Source organism: Oenanthe melanoleuca, chromosome 11, assembly GCF_029582105.1.
Source record: "Oenanthe melanoleuca isolate GR-GAL-2019-014 chromosome 11, OMel1.0, whole genome shotgun sequence".
Classification (NCBI taxonomy): domain Eukaryota; kingdom Metazoa; phylum Chordata; class Aves; order Passeriformes; family Muscicapidae; genus Oenanthe; species Oenanthe melanoleuca.
The window spans coordinates 6,282,455-6,303,256 of NC_079345.1; the positions used below are offsets into that span (position 1 = coordinate 6,282,455).

A 20,802-nucleotide genomic window follows, 5' to 3' on the forward strand; every position below is an offset into this window, starting at 1 on the left:
GAGAGAAGTAAATGATGTGACATCTCCTCCAGCAGTCTCGGATGAGCTTTCAGGGATGACAGAAAAATTTGGGGGTAAGGCTTTATTCAGCACAGTAAAGAATGGACATGTAAATAAGAGTTGTGTAACAAAGGTACATGCTTCCCAATCCCAAACATCACATGGTCAAAATCCAACTCCAGGATCACTTGGAGACAAAGCCTGTCCCAGCTAAGATGCTATGCTCACTGACTGATTCCCTTCCTGTTTTACCCTACACATCACAACGGCTTTCCCTGGGAAGAAGGGCCAGGGAAGAGGTGTCACCAAACAAGTGCTGGGCCAGGAGAGGCAGAGGGAGATGATGGGGAGGTAAAAGCCTCTCCCCAGATCTCAGCCAGGCATCACTCACAGCTCACAGTACTCTCCTGCAAGGACCACCTCAGTTGATAGTGAGGACATCGCTCTGGATCTCGTGGCTCAGCTGTGTCTGCAGGTCGCTCAGTTTCTTCTTGAGGCCGGACAGGGCTGACAGGACGATGGTCTCGGGGCGCAGAGACCCGCAGGACTCCACGTTGTAATAAAACCTGAGTTACAAGGAGGGGGTTAAGTCACCATCACCTCTGCAAGGAGATGCAAACCCAGACTGCACATCATTCCAGCCTATCCACACCCACAGCAGGAGATCTGCCTGGAATCCCAACCATCATCATCATCATCATCATTCACCTCCCAAGCAGGCAACAGACAGTGTTTCCCCTTTCCAACCATCACACCAACACTCACAGCTTCATCAGCTGCAAGAGCACTCCTGAGATAGATTTCTGTTCAGCACTGTGACCTGCGAGCCAGCAGCCCCAAGGCAAGGACTAAGGCTGGCTGAGGCACTTTTGCAGTGCAAATAACACCAGTAATCAGAGCATGAGACACACAAGTGAATGAATACCTTAAGCCAGGATATTTCCCCTGCAGGCCTCACACCTCACTGAGTGTGCACTGCCCTACCTGGCAACATGAACTCAGAACTGTCTAGTATCTCCCAGAGGGGAAAACCTGCCACATCTGGGTATATCACCACTTAACAACAACTCCTGCCCTGCTTTCCAGGGAATGTCAGCTCCCTGGGCTGGCAATCTCAGCACAGTGTAGACACTCTTCTATTAATGAGAGCCCATGAGATGAACCCAGCCAGTCCCCCCATCTTCCAGCTGCAGCACTGCATGCAGCTCCCTACCTCTCTGGCTTCCCGTTGGGGTCATAGGGAGCCTGAGCATCCTCATCGTCGATCTCTGAGTACTCACTCTTGGGCCTGGAATCAGAGAGCAGGAGAGGTTGCACAGAGCCCCTGCTCCAGCCTGGCCCCACAGAGCCCAGGCACCCAAGGAGCAAGCACTGGGGCTCACATTCAGCACACAACAGGGTGGTTATCAAACATCAAGGCACAGAAATAAGCTCAGTTGCACATGTTTTCTGGCTTCTCATTAATACCACAGAGTCATCCAGCAGCACTAGAAGAAGGGGATCAGCCCTGCTCTGCCCAAACTCAGCAAGCCTTGTACTGTGCTCCATCCACCCACACTGGTACCATCTGGCAGGTGGTTACAGTGAAGGGATGTTGATTCCTGAAGGGACTGTGTTTATGGAGCCTGGATGCTTTTCTGGAGTAATGGATCTTGGGTTATCTTTTCTTTCTCCTTCCCACTGGGCCAAGAAAGCACTGGAGTACTGCAGCATTCAAGTCTGTGACGCACAGCTGGTTTGGACTCAGCAGAAAAAAAAATCTCCTGTACAATAGACACTACCTGCATCAGTAAGCTCCATCCTGATGTCTTGCACCTCTACTCCTCTCCCAAAATCACTGCAATACCTTTGCATCAGTTAGGCAAACACATCTTTCTACTTGCTGCATCATTTGGCTTATAGAGCACCACACCAGAGAGACTGTGTGGAACCACATAATCTGTGTAAGAAAACCCAAAGCCTTGAGCTGTCTGAGAAGCCAGCACAGAAAATCCAGTACCCACCAAGGTCTCCTGCTGGCCTTCCTCTGCCCCAGCAATGCCCAGAAACTCTGATCCCAGCCCCCTCAGCTGTCTGAAATAAAACTGTGTTTCTCAAACAAACCCTCTGCCTGTACAAACCACTGAGAGAGATGAAGTGCTAATGGAGGTGGGATTTCTTGTTACTTGCAGAACCACCCATGACCAAAAGTGCAGAGGTTTCCACGACCCTGACAGCTGTTTGGAGAGTCCATCTGCATGCCAGTGCTCTGAAAATAGTCTCAAAAAGCAACTAACATGAAAAATGAAAACAAAAATCATAGGTAGCCTTTGGCTCTGTGTTGTCTTCACAGGATGTCAGATAAACTTGAAAAGACAGACATATCGTCAAGAACTGGCAGCTCCAATATCAATCCTCTTTTGAGATTTTTCCAACTTTTACATATATTTTACCTACCACACTTCTCAAAAACTGTTTTCTGGTGTTCTGTCTGTTGCATGCCACACCAGATTTCTGAGCCTGCCACTGATCAATGTTTATAGCAGCACATCCACTATCCTGCCCAGTCCCTGCTCTCCTTCAGCCTATCCTGCCTAAAAAGCACCTGGTTCCTCACTGTGCTGCTGGCTCCAGCGTGCTGGATGACAGGATGTCTGCTAGGTGATCACTGGAGTACAGAGCCAGGAGCAGCTCAGGTACCCATTCATGAAAAGTGATGCTGGATGAAGTCCTCACTCAGGCCAAAGCAGGGCAGCAGCTTTCCAAAAGTAAAATCACGTCACTTATGGATAAGAAGCTTTGTGCAACTTGTGCAGAATGGTATTTCAGAGGAGAGGAAAGGGCCAGAGAGGGAAACCCTGCCAGAGCTCATGCTCCAGGAGTGAGGAGATGTATGGGTTAAATCACAGCCATACTGGACTTCCTCAAGCCAGGCTGAAAAATCAGTCTTGGAACCCAACCTTCCACTCCTCCCTCTCATAGCAACTTCTTTCATCTCACATTGATCTGTTCCTTCCTCAGACCTTACTCTGACCTACAAAACACTTGCAGAGGGAAGAAAAAAATCAGCAACAAGTGGTGAAAAAGGGCATGAAAGGGAGGACAAAAGATGACCACAAACCAGTCCACCTTGTCTGCAGCTGCAAACAAGTGACTGGCCTTGCTCCCAACCCCAGGAGCAGAGTCTGCACAAGATGATGTAGCAGGCACGCTCCCTATCACTTACTGACCCAAATTATCCCCAGAGCTGAAGTGTGAGCTGTCACCTGCTGGAAAACCTTTCCCAGCCCAGACCCCAGGACATACCACTCCTCAGGTTTGGGGTACACGGTGTGCCTGAGCGCGTTGTCGGGGTCGTACTCGAAGGCCACGCCGGCCGTGGGGTTCCACTTGGCGTGCTCCTTGCCAAAGCCCTTCTTGGCGTAGGCCCGCAGCCGCAGCTCCTGCCCCTTGCGCAGCTTCACGATCAGGATGTCTGCAAAAGCACATGCTCGTTTGAGAAGGCTGCAGAGGAGAAGTGAGTGTGTGGGATCTCCAGCAAAGGCAGATTTTTGGTGCCCAAAAGATGTTACCAGGGTTTGCTTGGATTCTAAAAGGGGCTCAGCTGTTTCCCCAGAATAGCTAAGTAAAAAGGAGATGCACAGGCCCCCAAGGAATAGCCAAAAACACACCATTTCACCTCCTTGCTGTCTCTAAGCTCTCACAAGGAGAGACAGAAGCACTCTGTGACACAGGACTTCAGTTCTGGGACAATCTGAGAGGCATTAAGACAAAATGCTACCCCACTCATGCAGTGACACCACCTGCTCAGAAGTGTCATATTTACAGCTGCCTTAGGGTTGCACAGCGGCCAAAGAAAGAATGAGTTCAAAGAACTTATTCAAAGAACCTGAGAGAAAAGTTAATTTCCTCCTACAGCTCTTATTCCCAGTGACCCACCACTCACCATCCTGCTCCACATAGTCATTGGGGTCGTTGTCTCTGCTCCGAGATGTTACCTGCAGCAGCCAAACAAAACCAAGCAGATTAGGGACAAGATCAGCTTGGATAAGTGCTCCAGCACAGCACATCTGCTTGTTTCCCAAAGTCACTCCCACAGCCACTACAGATGACACACAGCACTCAGAGCACCTCAGCCAAAGGCAAGTAACAGCAGGCTCCAGCTGGGCTTTACCCAGGCACACAGTGTCACCAGGCAACAGGAGCCGTCCAGGTTGTGGTGACATCTGGATCCACCTCAACAGTGCACCAGAATATTCTCTGTAAGTCCCTTTGCCTTTGTCCCACTTTGGCACCACCAACCCTCCCCAAAACTCCCCAAAACTGCACAGGAGCTTTTTGGCAGCACTGCCCTGGCCCAGGCTCCTCACACTCTGCCATGCTGAGAGCCAAGAACCAGCAAGCCAGAGGTCACAGGGCAGCCAAGGAGTTTGGGATGAGGGTGCAGGACAAGGCCACACTGTTTTGCACCCCATCAAACAAGTGAAGGACAGTGTGGCAGAGACGAGGAGGGCACTGGCACACACACTGCTTCTGCAAACATTAATGCTTTGCTCTCCCACTATGGTTTAAGTGGAGCCTTAGGAAACACAAAACAAGCTCAGAGTGCCTATATCCCATGCGTTTGCCTGAGCAGGAATGCAGAGGGGAGGGCACTGACCGGGATGACGCGGGGGTTGTTGGAGATGAGGTCGCGGGACGTCACGTGCCGAGTCTGGTCCTCGTTGCAGCGAACGTCCAGCGTGAACTCCACGGAGCACTCGGGGCAGAACTCATCACACGTGCAGTCCTGGCACACACACGGGTTCTTTATGCAGGAAAATGTCAGAGCTTCCCATCAGATCCAACACCCACCACCCTCAGAATGATTCCCCACAGCATCTCGCTCGACTCACTCTGGAATATTGCATCTTATCCACAATGTCGTCACTGGTGAGGGGAATGAGACCTGTGAGAAGCAGGAAACCAGAGGAACATCTGAGTGAGACCACAGGAGTTCCTAACCCTCCTGCCAAGACAGGCAGAGGAACAACACCTGACAAAGGGGCTTCAACATCCCTGGGCCTTCATCTTTCTCCCCCACTGCAGCACTCACCCAGTCGGTGTGCAATGAACTCATCGTGGAGCACGGAGGAGTTGGCATCTATCTGGACCCAGTCAATGGCTGCAGAGAAGAGGAAAGAAAGTCACAAACTGAGAAATACTCATGCGGGGAAAAGCCAGGTTGAGAGGGCACAGAAAACATTACAGAGACACACCAAGGCAGCATCTGCAGGGTACAGTACTGTCTGAACACGGGTAAGGGGAACCAAAAGCAGGGGGGAAGTGCGGGAGAACACGGAGGGCAGCCCAAGGGACTGCGACAACAGGCACGCGAAAGGCCTCACCTATGATGGGGACTTCTGCGATGAACACTCTCCGAATGGAATTCGCCACCCTGAGGGAGGGAAACACCCGTGTTTAGGCACGAGGGAGTGTGCGGCTGCGGGCCCGCAGTTGCGCTGGCCGAGGCCGCTGCGGGGCTTTGCCCCAGAGACCCTTCCAGGCCGCACCGGCGGCGCCGCAAGAAGCCCGGCTCCACGGAGCCGCCGCCGGGCCCGCCCGCCCCGGTCCGGCCCGCCCGGTGCTCACGCCAGGTCCGTGTTCTCGATGATGAACTTGACGTTCTCGTCCGTCAGCTCGGTGATGCGCACGGTGGGCTGGTTGGCGTACGGCATGGCTGTCCCGCCCCGCTCCCGGCCCCGGCCCCGCTCCCGCCGCCCGCTCCGGCCCCGCCCCGCTCCCCCGGCCCCGGTGCGCCCGCAAAAAGAGTCCGTGCCAGGCTGAGTACGACTTTATTGGTGCCGGGGAAGGGCCGCCGCTGCCGCCTCACCGGCGCTGGTTCAGCCCCGCCAGGTTCTTGATCTGTGGGCACAGGGAGAACGGGGATTAGTGCCCCTGTCCCGGCGGCCGCCGGAGCAGGTGCCGAGGGGAGGCCCGTGTGCTACGAGCAGAGCTGCAGGGACGAGAGGCATTCTGTGGTCTGGGGATGGGCAAGAATCAGACTGGAGCTGCCTCCGGCCACCCCTCTGACTGGAACCTGCTCTCCCGGTCAGTAGGTTTCAGCTTGGGTTTATTTCTGCGGCAGTGAATTTATGCTTTTGGGGCATTACGTTTGCTCATCCATTTTGCAGAGACTACAGAACTCAGCACTCCTGTAACGGAGCACACCTCGGGACACCCTGAACTGGGGAGGTTTGGCATGTGCTCCCCTAGCAGTTATGCATTGGGATGATTCTGCCCTAAAAGCATTTGATTACAACCCACCACCCTTCAGAATCCATCCAGGCCCTCCTGTTTATCTGTGCAGTGAATCTGCTGCAGGGACAGACCAAACACTGGCAGTGGACCTGAGAGCATCGTGTGGATGTCAAACAGAGCCCAGGATTTCTCTACTGGAGGATCCTTTTAGCATGTGCAGGTATGAGAGAGCAGAGAGGCTGAGAGACACTAAATTCCACCACAACTGCAGGGGGAAGGAGGTGGGAGAAATTATTGAGAAGTGCTTCATCAGTAAAAATAATGTCTAATTTATGTTCCAGCCTGTTTGTCTTGTCCTGATACAAGGTAAATGTATTTCTGATAACAAGGAAATCACTTCGTTGCTAAATGCATTGGGGGTTTGTCAAAAATAGAATCCCAGTGAGGCCCTGAAGCTCTTCAAAAGTCACTCCTGGGTACACAAAGGGTTATTTTGTATGCCAGAGGAAACACAGCTCCCTCTGCACCGACAGAAAGCAGTCCAGGACACTACCAAGACGTGAATGAATTCTTGGAAGGACACTGAGGTCACATGAAACAGCTTGAGGAAGTCACCCTGCTGTGGCTCAGGGACAGGTGCCATCTCCCAAGTACCCATGGGGCCACTGCCCCTCTGTCAAGATTTCCAGCACAGGGCCTGGCACAGGGAGAGATCTCGTGACAAGCAATGGAGAACAGTTGTATTTATTCTCATCACCTCTCTCTCATCCCTTAAGCTCACCCTGCAGCTTCACACTTAATTTCCTTATGCTCTATTCAAGTTCTTTCACCACAAAACAGTGAACTAACCTCAAGCTACCAAGGAAATCACCCTTAAATAAATCTAAGTTATGAAAGACAAATCTGGAGGGCAACATTTTTCCATGTAGTCCTCTAGATTTGGGAGGAAAACACAGAAAACAATTCTGCTCTCACAGCCCCACTGGTTTCAGCATTACTTACAGTAACTGCAGCTCCCATCAGGCCCTGGACAACAGCTTCTCCAGTGGATTGTACCTGGGAGACACAGGGAGAAAATTACATTTTGCTTCCTACACTTGCACTCATGGCCCCCAAACACAGAGAGGGAATACACAACAAACATGTATTTGCTACAGAAAGGTGCTGACAGAACTGCAGACAAGTGACAGCCACAGATAGGGTACAGGAAGGGGTTTCCTGGGATGTCTGCTAACCACTGTGACAGTCTGCAAATAGGGCACCTACATCTCAGTTTACTAAAAATCACATAATCATTTATTGATTTTGAACTGAGAGCAACAAGGGGGTCTCTCAGGAGATGTGGGATCTGCATGATAGAAAAGCCAGGTGTGCCTGCACACATCCTTGGGGAGAAGGGATTTGCTGCATGCACACCTGTCCCTAAGGTTACCTGGCTGGCTGTGCTGCTCATGGCCATGGCATCAGCCACTCTGTTTTCCAGGAAGCGCCAAGTGTCCTCGAAGCCAGGGGACGAGTCCTGCATCATCACCAGCTCGGTGGTGTTGTAGATGCCAGTGAGCACAGCCCGCCGTGTGTACCAGTTAAACTGCAGGGGCACAGGAGCAGAGAGAAAGCTGTGACCTGAATGCACATGGAGAGTGCAAGGGAAAGCCCCACACCCACAGCACCTTCCTTCCCATACAGAGGAATCTGCCATTTGCAGCTGGATCTCTCAGGGCCTGAGACAAAACTCTTTCTGTTCTCTTCCTGCTCCTAAAAACCCACCTGAAGAGGTCTCTGAGGCATGAGAATACTTGCCTGGCTCCCAGTTTTGGGAAGAAGAATCTGCTGTGAACAACTTTAAACCCCACTACTGGGAGAGAGGGAGCAGGCTCAGCATCACAGCTTGCCCAGAAAACTCATGTAACCAATCAGGAGGTGCAAACAAAACACCAACTTTAGAACCTCTCCTAATCCCTGCATCAGTGAGACTTTAGGAACAGCTCAGTGCAGACACTGGCTCCAACACGTTGATTTGACTTGCATAACGTGTAAGGGACTTTCAGTTCCTGAAGCAATTGTGTTCTTTCAGTTGTCTTCTGGTTTATTCCTTTAATTTTTCTGCTGTCTTATTTATTTTCCACTGCAGTAGCTTCTCTTTTATACACAGATAAAAGAAGCTTATTAAAGTAGTTTGTTAAAATGGTTCATTTAGCTTTTTCCATCTCTCTCTCTACATCTATAAGAATTAAAGTAATTTATTAATTGCTATAATTAAGGTTATAATTTTCTTTTATTTCCTGCCAGAAAGATGAAAGCTTTAATAAGCTACTGGTATTTTTAGGCAGGTTCTTTAAAGGTTTTCAAGTCAAGTCTGTAAATGCTACTGCTGGTAGAAGAGAGCTGTTTGACAGACCCATGCTCACTCACTGAAAACCGGATCAACTTCTTAGTCTCAAAATCTCAACAACTTTGTCAGTGTCTTCAAAAAAGAACAGAGCACTTAAGAGCCTAGGAAAGTAGGTCCTTTTAATTTACACTAATCCCATTGGCAGTAATTTGCACTTAGTCTCAGTGACTCTTAAGTCCCTTTAGAAATCAGACTGTAGTTTATAAGGACCCTTGGGTGCCTCAAATGCTGTCTTCACTCAACAAAGGGACCATCTGCAGAGGGACTCAGCTCCACTCCTACTTGAACCCATGATTTTGCCAAAGTGCTGAGGGGTAGAACCAGCTTATCCCCAAAGCACAAGGACTCACATCTGTGGACTGGTCCCCAGCATAGTGCCAGATATCATCGATCATACTGGTGAGGAGGTTGAGGCTAGAAGGGATGTTACGTGGGAGCAACAGGATACTCAGGGCCTGCAAAGGAAACACACACACAAATGGGAGCTGAAGAGAGAAGGATGTAACACTAAAGGAGACCAACAATGCTCTGCCCTGTTATCTTTTCCCTGTTGCTGCTGACTTGTCTCCAGCTCCCAGTGACAAGTCCTCCCAGCTCTTTGCAGTCTTTGCAAGCAGCAAGATGTGCAGGGAACACATAGTGTGGCTCACAAGTTCAGGCCTCAGCCTGTACTAGAGCTGATCCCTGCTCAGTTCAAACATTCCTGTGCTGTCTCTTCTGAGCTGCCTCTCTGGCATGGAAACATCAGAGGCTGAGCTGACTCACACTGTGCTGTGCCCCTGTGGGCAGGGAGTCACATCTCTCATTTCTCTGAATTTGACTTTGAACTTAGAGCAGCAACCAAGGGCAGAACAGCGCCAGCCATAATGGCCGTACTGGGATCCTGAAGCCTTTGAACATAATCACACAGTGCCAGGAGAGACACAAACCACCCACATCCTTCACAAGGCAAATTATGTTAATCTGAAAGAACGTGAAGCCTGTACTCTCTCTGTGCATGGTCTGCAGGATTCAGCTGCCCAGAGGCCAGCAGTGGTTCTGGACAGAGGCTGACCTCGCAGCAATCTTTGCAGCCCAAGATTAGGAACACTGCTTGTCACTGTAGCCACAATTCAATTCCTTTCCCACTGTGGGAAGAATGGCTTGAGAGTTAAATGTGAATTTAGAAGCATGAAGCCCTCTCAGTTCACAGCTCTGCCCTCAGGCTGCCAGGGGTTTGTCAGTCACACACCTGAAGGACAGTCTCCTGCAGCAAAGCAGTTCTGCATTTCCAGGTGTGAGGTGATCCCAGTGCAGCCACAACACTGCATGGAGCCTGAGTTGCACTGACACTGCAAATAGGACTGAGCAGAGACACAGGTAATCCCCTGGGGATGCCAGATGGGTGGAGTGAACAGCAGAGAGCTTTGCCTTTCCAGAACTGCGAGAAATAGTTGCTCTAAGGTCACCTTTAACTGCCTCCTTCCAAGGCTGCTCTCCTGTTGAAGGCTACTAATCATTTGAAACCAGTCAGGGTTTCATTTACAACCTTGAACTAATCTGGTAGAGAGACTATGTAGAAAGTCACAGGGTGTTTAAAATACACACTCACACAAAAGAGACAATGTTGATATTACTTTTATACCTGGGGCCATTTCTCAATATAAGGAATCAACATCCTCAGTCTAGCTTCCACAGCATCTCTCAGGAATTCATCTATAGGCTTCTTCCTGAGTAAGAAAAAAAAACAACTTAGAAAGAATATCCAAGTTAAACTCAATTCTGATTGATCTTGAAAGATCAATCTCCAGCTGGCTGAGCAGTAGTTAAGCAAAGTATTATATATCCTTCATGCCTTTGGTCCTAATTTATATTTGGGAAGATGGTTTTATTTGGGTAAATTGTATTTTTAACTTAAAGTATCTGTGTTCCAGGTGGCCTCTCTGTCTACACAGCTCCCAAAATCTGCAAAGGAAGAAATTTGTTCACATCCAGTACTCACTCTGCTTCACCCAGCTGCACTAGCTTCTGCTCCTTCTGCAGCAGCTCGGACAGTTTGGAGTTGCACTCAGACACAAAGTGCAGGATCAGTTCACTGCCATCACTGTGAAACATCCCTGCTGCAGCAACAGAGAGGCCCAGGGTCTGTAGAGAAGAAGAAAAAAGAACAGATCTGGTCAAACACTGCTAAGCAGCATCCAGCCAGAAAAAGGTTGTATTTATTTTGTGAAAGACATTATGTGAATTTCAACAAAGCAACGCTGCATTAACAAGCACTTCCTAGAAAAGTTTTTCTCTCTTTAGGATTCACTACTCCACATAGTGCCTTAGTCTAACTCTGAAGGGGTTATCCTGTAGCAGCTGGGTTTCATTCCTGCCCAGTAGCATTTGCTGACTAGGGTGCATCACCCAAGAGTATGTGGGGGAAGCATGCAGGCCTGGCTGTCTCTGCACTTCAGCTCCATCCAGTTTTCAACTGGTTTGTTGCTTCTCTCCCCACATACCTTGGCTCCCTCTGCAATGGCCTCTGCAGTCCAGCCATGCTCAGGCACAAACTCCAGCGCCGCTGTGAGGATTCGATGCTGCAGCTGCTCCTCGCTCTCATAGTCCTCAGACTCCTGGCCGCCCTGGCCAGTGTAACTATGAGAAGGTATTGTTACAGTGAGGGGAATGTCACCACCAAACATCAGAACCCTGGGCTCTGCCATTCACTCGCTGCCACCAGGCACATTTTGAGACCTGCTTAGGATAAATCTGGCCTCCTCCAGTACAATCCTTCCCTGTCCAGAAAAATGATTCTTAACGAATCTTTGCTATGAGAGAAGAGAAAAATAAGGGAAGGAGGGCTCAATGGAGATACCTACATGGAGACCAATCAGCCCCACATTCCCCTTTCTTTACAGAAAACTAAACTATAACCTTTTCCAACATGGGCTTTATACTATAGGCATATGGACAACATATAGTCCCTGTTTTTTTAGATTTACACAAAAATCCAGAACTTGCACTTTGCAGATGAGAGTTTCCCTCTTGAAAGCCAGTCCCATACTGTTTCCATGGTGGAATTAGCACTGTCACAGCAAACCACCTCTCCAGCTGCTGCACTCTGGGGCTCCTTAACTCTGAATCTTGTTGTCGTCAAGTTTCAAGCAAAAGCCTTCCAATCCCTCTGTCAGCAGGACAGTGCTAGAAGGAGCTGCTGAGTTACCTGGGGTGAGGGCCCTGAGGTTTCTGCTCGGGCTGGTGACCAGCTGGAGGTGAATCAAAGTGCTGCTGAGAGGAAGATGCCAGTGGCTCCTTCCTGTGCTCGTCGGACGCTCTCCTCAGCACGGCTGAGGCCTGGAGGGCACGGAGTGGTGGGTAGTGCTGGTTCCCCTTGCTGACCACTGCAAGGAAAAACAAGAGTCAGCATCTCCTTCCAACACCAGGAAGCACAGAAAATTAATGTGAAGAGAATAAAAGTGAGGTGAAGAGACTGGTGAACAAAGCTGAAAAGAACACAAATTCATAGTGTCTTTTTTACGCTTCTGATAAGTGCTGCTCTCAGCTGAGCTCATGTCCATGTGAACGAAGCAAAAATGTTTTGTGAGGGAAAGAACAGTGCAAATGGCACATATTGCAAATAGCTTCCCAATCTTGGACTGGAAAGCAGGCACCCAAAGCTGTCCTCTGCCCATTTTGGTCCCTGATTAAGGAGCTGGGAGGAAGGTGCTGACCTCTGAGCAGGGGATACAAGGCGGGTCCGACTCGGGAGCCGAAGAGCCCTGACAGACACCACATGCTAACCACTGAGTGATTACTCAACGACACGCGGGAGGAACTTTTAATTTAGCTGCTGGCTTTTGGTTTTTTTGTTTGTATCTTTTTTTTTTTTTTAATGAATTTGGTTTCACGGCCCACGCTCCTAAAGAAAACCACCACCGAACAACCCCACCCGCTCCGGTTCCCTCACTCCCCTCGCGCCCTTCACCTCACCTTGCCCCGCCCCGCCCCGCCCCGCCCGCCGGGGGCGCGCGCACGGGCGCGCGCACGGGCGGGCACGCGCCTCCCCCGCCGTTCCCTCCCCTCCCGGGCCCGGGCGCGTGCCCCCCGCCCCTCACCCGCGCGGCCCCGCCACAGCCGCCAGCCCGCGCGCCGCAGCCCGCCCGCCGCCGCCATCTTGGAAGCGGGCAGGGGGCGATGACGTCACGGTGACGGCGTCAGGCCGGGACGGGCGAGCGGAGCGGAGCCGAGCGGGCCGGGCCGCGGGAGGTGAGCGGGGAGCGGCGCGGGACGGGGCTGCCGCTCGCGCTGCCCCCTATTTCCTCTTAAAAATCTTTTGTGAGACCTCGTCTGAAGCGCTGGGGGGGGGGGGGGGGGGGGGTGGGCGCTCTGCGTCTGTGTGAGTAATTCCCTCACGAAATTTCCTCACTCATTCTGTCCTTGTTTCCTCTGAACCGTCACTGTTCGGCGACCGAGAGGTTTATTGCGGCCATTCTCCGTGCGCTTAAAATGCGCACCTGCTGTAGGGCCCGCAGCCTTGCGCGGCGTCCCGGCCGACGGGAACGGAACCGAGGCATTCCCGGCCGCTGAGAGCCGGGGCATTCCCGGTTTCTGGGAAGCGAGGCACTCCCGGCCTCTGGGTACCGAGGCGTTCCGGGCCGCAGGGAACAGATGCATTGCCGGCCGCTGAAAGCCGGGGTGTTCCCGGGATCCGGGGTCATTCCTGGTCCTGGGAGCCCGAGCGTTCCCGGGATCCGGAGCGCTCCCGGCCGCTCTAGGAGCTGGCTGTGCTGCGTCAGGAGGTTGCAGTTTACAGCCCTGACGTGCTGCCGAACCCTGGAATGGTTTGGGTTGGAAGGGACCGTCACGATCGTCGCATTCCAACACAACAACTTTCTAATCTGCTGAAGCGGAACGTGCGCTATTGTTTAACCCCTCTCCTTGCCCTGTTCCTCAGGGACTGTTCAATGTGTGTGCCGTGGAGATAAGGGCCCCTCCTCACAGCACCCGCACGGGATCCTCGGGAGCTGGCGTTGCTGTTGATGCAGTTTGAGCTGGCTGATTTTGCAAGGTCATAACCTGCTGTTCAGAGAGGAGGGTGTGACTTCGGGTTTATCTTTTCCACCTTAGCATAGCAGCTTAGGTATCTTTCGAGATTTTCAGCCTTCTTCTTGGGAAAGCTGACTTTTTAATGGGATTAATGTGTGTGTTTACAAATGTTACTGTCTGCTGTAGCTGCTTAGCTTGTGGCACACCTGCAAAAGCAGCTGTGAGATGTTATAACCAGCATGTGTACATCCAAGGTGTACAATACCTACTGAGTTGGCAATGTGGTTGTTTTAGTGTGAATTCATACCACAGTCACTCAGAAAAAGCAAAGATTGTCCCATTCTGAACTTGTTGGCAATTTCCAGGAGAGAGGGGGAGTCCACAGCACACAGAGCCAGAAGAACTGTGGGTCAAAATCCCTCCTCACCTCACTGCAGTTAAATTTGGTACAGTATATCCATGAGCTGTGCTTTAGTGAGAAAGCACGTGGTGGCAGTAATGCATTACCACGATGGGTGATGTAGTGACTCCTGGTAAAGACCTTGCTTAAAACTGCCTCTCCAGAAGTAGGTGTGATGTTTGCAGCTAACTGAAGATACACTGGGCAACTGGTCAACATTGCTCTCTGTTCTCTGTAGTGTGTTAAATTAGGAAGAAAACAGGTTGGTGTTGGATAAAGGAAAGAGGGCAGGTCATCGGGTTCAGGAGCTGGTGCTGCCATGAGAACAGGTGATGATGGGCTGCTATTGCCATCCAAGGAATCCATTCTCACATAAAATGTTAGTGGAGACAGCTTTCTCAAAACTGTCACTGAACGTTCTGTTCCGCTCCTCCCTCCCTGTAATTTGCTCACCCAGTGCCACCAATCATAACAGTGGGAAGAGCCTGAATTTGGAATGCTGGGAATGATGAAAGTTACTTTTTACTTCTCCTGTACTGCGTAAGCAAACTCTGCTAGGTCGTGTTTGGAGTAGGAGAGACAAGGCAGTATTTAATATCAAAAAGCTGTCGCTGCTCAGGAAATTGAGAAATCCTGTGTTTGTCTTATTCTGATTTTTAAGGAAAGAAGGTAAGGTTTTTTTTTGCTATTTTGTTGGTCTCTTTAAAGCATGGCTTGCGGTCTCCCAGCAAAACTAGTGTGTGAACTGGAGAAAAATTATGAATTATGCCCTGAAGTTTAGCTCTTTCTTCATGTCCTGCTAACACTCAGCTTGTGGGAACTTGGAACTGCAGAACTCCAGATAATTATCGCTATTTATAAAACAACTGATTAAGCCACAGTGCACAGAGGTTTGTGCACTGCTTGGCACTTACCCTTCCTCTCTCTCTCCTGCCCTGTTCCTCCCCCAGGCAGGTTTTTGGCTGCTGGAATGGGGGAGTACGGAGTCGCTCCAGGCCAGCGCGTGGCCATCATCTGGGACAGCTCCTCGCCGGTCGAAGCCCTGAAGGATTTGGTGGATAAAGTCCAGGCACTGGTGGGAGCTGATAATCGTGTCTCTGTGGAAAATGTTAACCAGCTGCCTCAGTGTAAGCATGAGCTAAATTTTTCACTGTTTCCTTAAAAGTTTCTGCTGCTGTGAGAGCCAACACCTTCCCGCTTTGGGAGTCAGCACTCAGAACATCGACAGCACCTGCTGCTGCCTTACCTTGGGCAGTACAGCAGGGGAAGTGATGCACTCTGGCTGTGCTTCTGTGATTGGTGTCTTTAATCAATTACTGCTGTTGTACTCAAGCATGAACGATGAGGGAGGTGGAACTGGTGTATTAAGCTGTGTATTACATGTGTCAAATTGTACCATCTTCCTCTTTCTTTGCAGCGGCTCACAAGGAGTCCAGTTTTGACGTAATCCTCTCTGGCATGGTCCCGGGCAGTACAGCACAGCACAGTGTGGAGCTCCTGGCTGAAGTAGCTCGGATACTTAAGCCAGGAGGCCGTGTCCTCCTCAAAGAACCAGTGGTTACAGAATCAGGTGAGAGAATCTTGCTTCCATGGCAACACAGCATTTCTCATGAGGATTAGGCTGAAATAGAAAGGACAGGAATCCCAATCAGCATCGAGGGATTTTCTTTCTCCTGACACACTAACCCAAATCACAAGGTTTTTATCCTGTGCTTAAGCCAGTATCCATCAGAGATGTTTGCAGTCACTCTCCTAACAAAAATGCTGGATAGGCTTGTTCTTCAACTACATTGAAAAACTTCAGTGACCACTGTTTTCTCCTCAGGGTGCAGTGTTAAGTATTAAGTAGTTGCAGATGTTGTGTTTTTGAGGAGCTTCTGAAGTGGTTTTAAAAACAGGTGACAGATGCTGAAGAGATTGCCCCAGAAGTCAGTAGAGAAATAGTTGTTCAGAAAAGGTTAAAAGTGTTTGGACTGAGTTTTAGGTGAAAAGCCAGAGCACCTGCCATGGGACAGCTGGACAAGCCATGAGGAGGTGAACACAAGTTGATTTCTTAATGCAGTGTGTTCATTTAGGAGTCCGTGTTTGAGAACTTCATGAGTAGTTTACTTTAATAGGTAAAAATGTTTGGAAAGGAGCTTGTTTGGGGATTTTTTTTTTAAATCTTTTTTTGACGGATACTGATTGTATTTAGAAATATTTTGGCATATATAGAACATATTTGGAGCTAGAATGGCTTTGTGACCCCACGCTGTTATTCTAATGGACAAACAGCTGATGCTTTTTCTGGTTTGTTCTGCTGTTGACTTGAAAGGGCCTGATTTTGGTGCAGAAGTGTGACTTGAGTACTTCCCTCTAAAGTTCTTGCTCTTTCAGGTTTCTCAGTGAGCTGTATTCTTGTTCTTGCCTCCTCCTACTCTCTGCTTTTGTGTCTTGCAGGAGACAATGGCAAAATCAAGACTGCAGCCAAGCTCCGCACAACTCTGACTCTCTCTGGGTTGGTGGAAGTGAAGGAGGTAGGGATGTGTTTACCATTTCCAGAATTGCTATTACCTGGGGATTTGCTGGGTGATGAGGTTTTTAGCTACCTTGGTTTGCTGTGAATGTGCATGGCCACTGCCTGGCACAAACTTCAGTTACTGTCAACATAGTGTTTTTCTTTAGAATTGAAAATACTGAGTATTTGTTCACTGGAATGCTGGGCTTGGTGTTAAAAGAAGGGGTTCTGCATGAGGTTAACCTAAAATTTTACTTGGCAGCTGCAAAAGGAAGTGCTGACCCCAGAGGAGGTCCAGTCTGTTGGAGAACATCTGGGTTACCAAGGCAATGACCTTCTCGTTATTCAGATAGAAGGCAGGAAGCCCAATTTCGAAGTGGGATCCTCAAGTCAGCTCAAACTTTCCTTTGCCAAGACACCTGGTCCTTCAGGTAAGGAGTGGTGCATGCTGAATATCTGGATTTCGTGGCTCTCAGTGACAGGCATCACTTGCAACAGGGAGACAGTTCTCAAGCAGGGAGTGCTACAGTAAAAACCTCTCAAGTGGGACTTTCCAAAGTTGCTTGAATTCTATGTGTTTGGAGTTGATGGGGCAAAGGGTGGAATAACTGCTATTTCTTCTTTTGTTTTGGTTCCAGGAAAACCCTCTGTGGACCCAGCTGCTGCCAAGCTGTGGACACTGTCTGCCAATGATATGAATGATGAAGGGATGGTAAGTGGTTTTATTTGTGAGGCTTTGCTATTCCTTCTCTCTCCCCATTCTTTCCTATTCTAAATACTTTCAGTCCTGTCTCTTAGGAAGCTTTACAACTTCAGAGAGAGAAAAACTTCCCTAAGGCAAAATAGCTCATCTCCTTCATGGGGTCTGGAGAGCTCAGTGATGTGATGAGGGCAGAGAGGAGACAGGGATAAGAGGGCAGAGCTGCAGCACTTTAATGCCAGTGTACAGATAGCACCATTTCTTTGAACATAACTCAACAGTATCATTCCCTACTGAAAAGTCCATTTCTTGCATTTTGTCTCCCATGGTGTGTTTTTAGGATCTTTTGGACTCTGATGAGCTGTTGGATTCAGAGGATTTGAAAAAGCCAGATCCATCATCCCTCAGAGCTCCATCCTGCAAAGAAATGGGCAAAAAGAAAGCCTGCAAGAACTGGTCAGTGCTGGAATTCATGTATCAGTGAACCTTTCAACTGCAGCATTAAATTCTTAAGAGTTGGAAGGATTTAAAAAAGATTGTAGGCAATTTACTGTACTTCAGAGCCTAAGTCTGTTGGTTCATATACTTTCTTATCTTAATTATTGGAATGTAAATCCAAATACAATGAGAATTGACCTGTGAACTGCTACAAATTATCAGGATGATGTATATTATCAACAGCCATCTTGGAGGTGGCTGCACAGCTTGTGCAGCTTGCCTAAAACCCTGGTTTCTCAATTCCAAGGAGAAATAGCACATGTAGTAAGTGCTTTAGTGTCATTTCCCACTCAGTTTAAACTTGAGGAGTGTTTCAACACTTGTTATATAAACCATGGTGTTGAAGAACGAAGTGAGGAGCATGAGTCCTAGAGTCAGCTGTGTTGTGTGACAGAGTGAGGGCTGTTGCATGTGAGTAGGGCTGGCACAAGTGTTGATGACTGATGACCTTTAAGCAGAAAGCTGCAGGTGACTTCTTTGTTTTTCTACAGCACATGTGGCCTGGCTGAAGAATTGGAGCAGGAGAGGAAGAGTTCACAGCCCAAATCTGCCTGTGGAAATGTAATTAGTAATTTTTATCTTTATACTATGGTTTGCAGTATATGATCTCTGTGTAAGAATTGTGTTCCCTAGTCACTGCTGTCTGATCTGGATCACTGCTTCCACATGCTGCCTGTGCAGCTTCTGCAGAACTTCAGCCTTTGCCCTGTGCCTATGTGCTCTGTACCAGCACATGCTATCTGTTCTGACTCAGGAATCAGAGGAGCAGTGAGCCTTTCCCTCCCTACTCACAGCCTAACCAGGAATCTGCCCAGTGAGGATTGCCTTGTGGGAGCTCAGGGGGCTGCCCCAGCATGAGCACACTGGGTGGGGTGGAGACTCATTTCTGAGTGAGCCCAATGCCTGCACAGCTCTGCCATCCACACTAAGCAGAGTGTTGAGAGGTGGGTAGAAGGCAAGCAGTCTCTGTGTTCATAGATGCTGAGTAACATGACATGTCTTCACCTGGAGAAACCATATCACAGGGGAAGAGACCTGAAAGTGGCAGCTGATTACAGACAGTGCTTTTCTTTCCCTTGCAGTGCTACCTGGGGGATGCATTCCGCTGTGCCAGCTGCCCTTACCTGGGCATGCCTGCCTTCAAGCCTGGGGAGAAGATTCTCCTGCAGGAGAACCAGCTGCACGATGCCTAACAAAGATGTGTCCTGCCAAGGACTCTGCTGCTTTTCCATCACTGAGGTTCTTCCTGCAGTCCTCCTCATCCTCTCAAACTCATGCTCTCCAGCTGATACTCCATGCGGGGAGGGACACTGCGGGCACTGACACTGCTGTGAGCTCACCGCTTGTCACCAGCCTTGGGCTACCTGATCCTCTGGTGACAAGTCACGTATTAGACTTCATGTTACACCTTGTTTTGGCTGACCTGACTTGATCCTGGACGCTGGCCGTCACAGCGTGTCCCACCAGCAGGGGGAAGTGCAGTCACGTGTCAGGTTGTCCTTGTGTGCCTGTGGCATTTCCCATGCCCACCTCCTACAGCTCTAATTAGTCCTGATTTTCCCTGGTGAATCAGCAGCTCTGGCTCAGCCCCTGGGGTGACTGGGCTCCTGCTGTCTTTGAAATTTGAACCTGCAGCCCCTTATCATGTGGAGACTGTGCAGCAGCTCTTGTGGCAAGTCAGGAGAATGGAGTACCCTTAGCAGTATGTACTCTTAGTAGTGTGCATGGGAAAGGTTGTCAGGCATGATGAGTTTTCAGGTGTGTTGGGAGCCCCTACCCCCAGCTGTTTTCAGGAAAATGAGGAAGGTTCAGTCCCACCAAGAACTCCTGCCTTTAAGGCTCAGAGCTAATGAAACAAGATCTGTCTTGTCTTCCCACAGCTTTCAGTCCAACACAAACTGATAACACAAGGGCAATCTGAGACTGTCACCTCTCTTGGTGGTTACCCAAGTGAGTTACCTGCAGTGTCAAATACTTAACATAGCAATAACTTAATTTCTAGATGATCTGTGGTGGCCCTCTGCTCTCTCTCCATGAGGTACTATTTATTTGTGTAGTTACTTCTAGTGAAGCATCCTGCAGGTGTGGGATGAGGGTGCTGTTCACATTTTGTGCTGGGCTTGTTTCTCACCTGGGGAGGGAGGGGGAGGAGGAAAGCCCACATCCAGCATCTCAGTGGGAACTGCTTTGTTTGGAGCTCTTGCTCAACAGGATGTGATTTCTTGTTGTGTGCTACCTGAGTTACTAAACTCATGGAGGGGGCTGGGATGAAAGGCTGTTCTGTTCTTGAAATAAAAGTGACCAATAGTAAAGCCTTTGTTTTAAGGCTGGTATTGGTGGTATTCTAAGTGTGTCTCCTTCTACTCAGCCTCTCAGGGATTTCTTAAACTGCTCAAATGTTAGGTTGCGTCTTGAAGTTCTCCTGTTCCACTGAAAACTTGAATATGTGGTATGCACTGGAAACAACATATGTTAATGAAAACTTAAGAAAACTCCTTTCTGACCACTCAGATGCTGTTCTGGTAATCACACTTGCACTGCCCCAGGCTGTCACTGGTGGGATTGAAGCCCCTTCCTTCCAGAGCATGGCTTACAGACCCCACTTTCACTGCTCCCCAGTCCCTGTCTCTGTCATCAGTGAGAACAGCTCCCAAGGAGACAGGATTTGTGTGATAAATCACCTGTCCAGCCAACTTCTTGCTCCTTGCTAATGATGTAAGGAAATGGGCAAAAGCCTCTGCACACTTAGAGCCTTTGGGGGTTTTATTGCCTTTTCTCAGCCTCTCTGGTAGTAGATCAGATCTCTTTATGAGGTCTCTGATAAAGGCAGCCCTTACCCCAAACTCCACTTTCTTCTTGCCCAAACTGGGAGAACCAGCACTCTTACTTTTGTTTCTCTGCATGAGAAACATGCATTTATGGCCAGCAGAGTTTGGGGAGGCAGCAAGGATACACTCTGTGCTCTTGGCAGGAAAACCCATCGTGGATGTTTCACCCACCTGCCTTGGGTGCACACAGGAACAAGGGGCCCTCTCAATATGGAGGAGTATGGGGCAAGGAGGCCATTGTGTTTATTATTGCTTTAT

General features: G+C 49.5%; 3 protein-coding genes across 7 annotated transcripts; 1 reads left to right on the forward strand and 2 right to left on the reverse strand.

Moving 5' to 3' along the window:
• Positions 1-67: 67 nt before the first annotated feature.
• Positions 68-5,785, reverse strand: POLR2C (RNA polymerase II subunit C). The gene is made up of 9 exons (XM_056500646.1): positions 5,611-5,785; positions 5,367-5,416; positions 5,075-5,143; positions 4,875-4,927; positions 4,640-4,768; positions 3,926-3,977; positions 3,286-3,454; positions 1,214-1,288; positions 68-566 (listed from the first exon to the last, which is right to left on the reverse strand). Exons 1-9 carry the CDS (start codon positions 5,694-5,696, stop codon positions 422-424), a joined length of 828 nt encoding a protein of 275 aa, XP_056356621.1. The 5' UTR covers positions 5,697-5,785; the 3' UTR covers positions 68-421.
• On the reverse strand, positions 5,599-12,788 carry COQ9 (coenzyme Q9). Of its 2 annotated transcripts, none has more exons than XM_056500640.1 (10): positions 12,691-12,788; positions 11,799-11,976; positions 11,095-11,230; positions 10,593-10,735; positions 10,236-10,320; positions 8,962-9,066; positions 7,652-7,807; positions 7,222-7,275; positions 5,833-5,883; positions 5,599-5,608 (listed from the first exon to the last, which is right to left on the reverse strand). In XM_056500640.1, the coding sequence occupies exons 1-9, from the start codon at positions 12,746-12,748 to the stop codon at positions 5,848-5,850; spliced, it is 951 nt and encodes a 316-aa protein (XP_056356615.1). In that variant the 5' UTR covers positions 12,749-12,788; the 3' UTR covers positions 5,599-5,608; positions 5,833-5,847. The 2 variants fall into 2 exon arrangements, with proteins under 2 accessions (XP_056356615.1, XP_056356614.1); XM_056500639.1 differs by lacking the exon at positions 12,691-12,788 and adding an exon at positions 12,307-12,556.
• CIAPIN1 (cytokine induced apoptosis inhibitor 1) lies at positions 12,698-20,049 on the forward strand. 4 transcript variants are annotated; one of them, XM_056500642.1, is made up of 9 exons: positions 12,698-12,841; positions 14,972-15,148; positions 15,439-15,591; positions 16,461-16,537; positions 16,781-16,949; positions 17,157-17,230; positions 17,559-17,674; positions 18,208-18,277; positions 18,799-20,049. In XM_056500642.1, exons 2-9 carry the CDS (start codon positions 14,992-14,994, stop codon positions 18,907-18,909), a joined length of 927 nt encoding a protein of 308 aa, XP_056356617.1. In that variant the 5' UTR covers positions 12,698-12,841; positions 14,972-14,991; the 3' UTR covers positions 18,910-20,049. The 4 variants fall into 4 exon arrangements, with proteins under 4 accessions (XP_056356617.1, XP_056356618.1, XP_056356620.1 ...); XM_056500643.1 differs by having other exon boundaries at positions 12,797-12,971; XM_056500645.1 differs by lacking the exon at positions 12,698-12,841 and adding an exon at positions 13,314-13,643.
• Positions 20,050-20,802: the final 753 nt, after the last annotated feature.

Excerpts from the sequence above, each read along its gene's own strand:
- CIAPIN1 (XM_056500642.1), top strand. The coding sequence starts at position 14,992 with ATGGGGGAGTACGGAGTCGCTCCAGGCCAGCGCGTGGCCATCATCTGG. Across the intron at positions 15,149-15,438 it reads TGTTAACCAGCTGCCTCAGT|CGGCTCACAAGGAGTCCAGT; the intron begins GTAAGCATGAGC and ends CTTTCTTTGCAG. Across the intron at positions 16,950-17,156 it reads CAAGACACCTGGTCCTTCAG|GAAAACCCTCTGTGGACCCA; the intron begins GTAAGGAGTGGT and ends TTTTGGTTCCAG.
- POLR2C (XM_056500646.1), bottom strand. The coding sequence starts at position 5,696 with ATGCCGTACGCCAACCAGCCCACCGTGCGCATCACCGAGCTGACGGAC. Across the intron at positions 5,144-5,366 it reads CGCAGAAGTCCCCATCATAG|CCATTGACTGGGTCCAGATA; the intron begins GTGAGGCCTTTC and ends TCTTCTCTGCAG. Across the intron at positions 3,978-4,639 it reads ACAACCCCCGCGTCATCCCG|GTAACATCTCGGAGCAGAGA; the intron begins GTCAGTGCCCTC and ends TGGCTGCTGCAG.
- COQ9 (XM_056500639.1), bottom strand. The coding sequence starts at position 12,370 with ATGTGGTGTCTGTCAGGGCTCTTCGGCTCCCGAGTCGGACCCGCCTTG. Across the intron at positions 11,231-11,798 it reads CCTCAGGGCCCTCACCCCAG|TTACACTGGCCAGGGCGGCC; the intron begins GTAACTCAGCAG and ends ACCTTCTCATAG. Across the intron at positions 7,276-7,651 it reads TGAGCAGCACAGCCAGCCAG|GTACAATCCACTGGAGAAGC; the intron begins GTAACCTTAGGG and ends TGTGTCTCCCAG.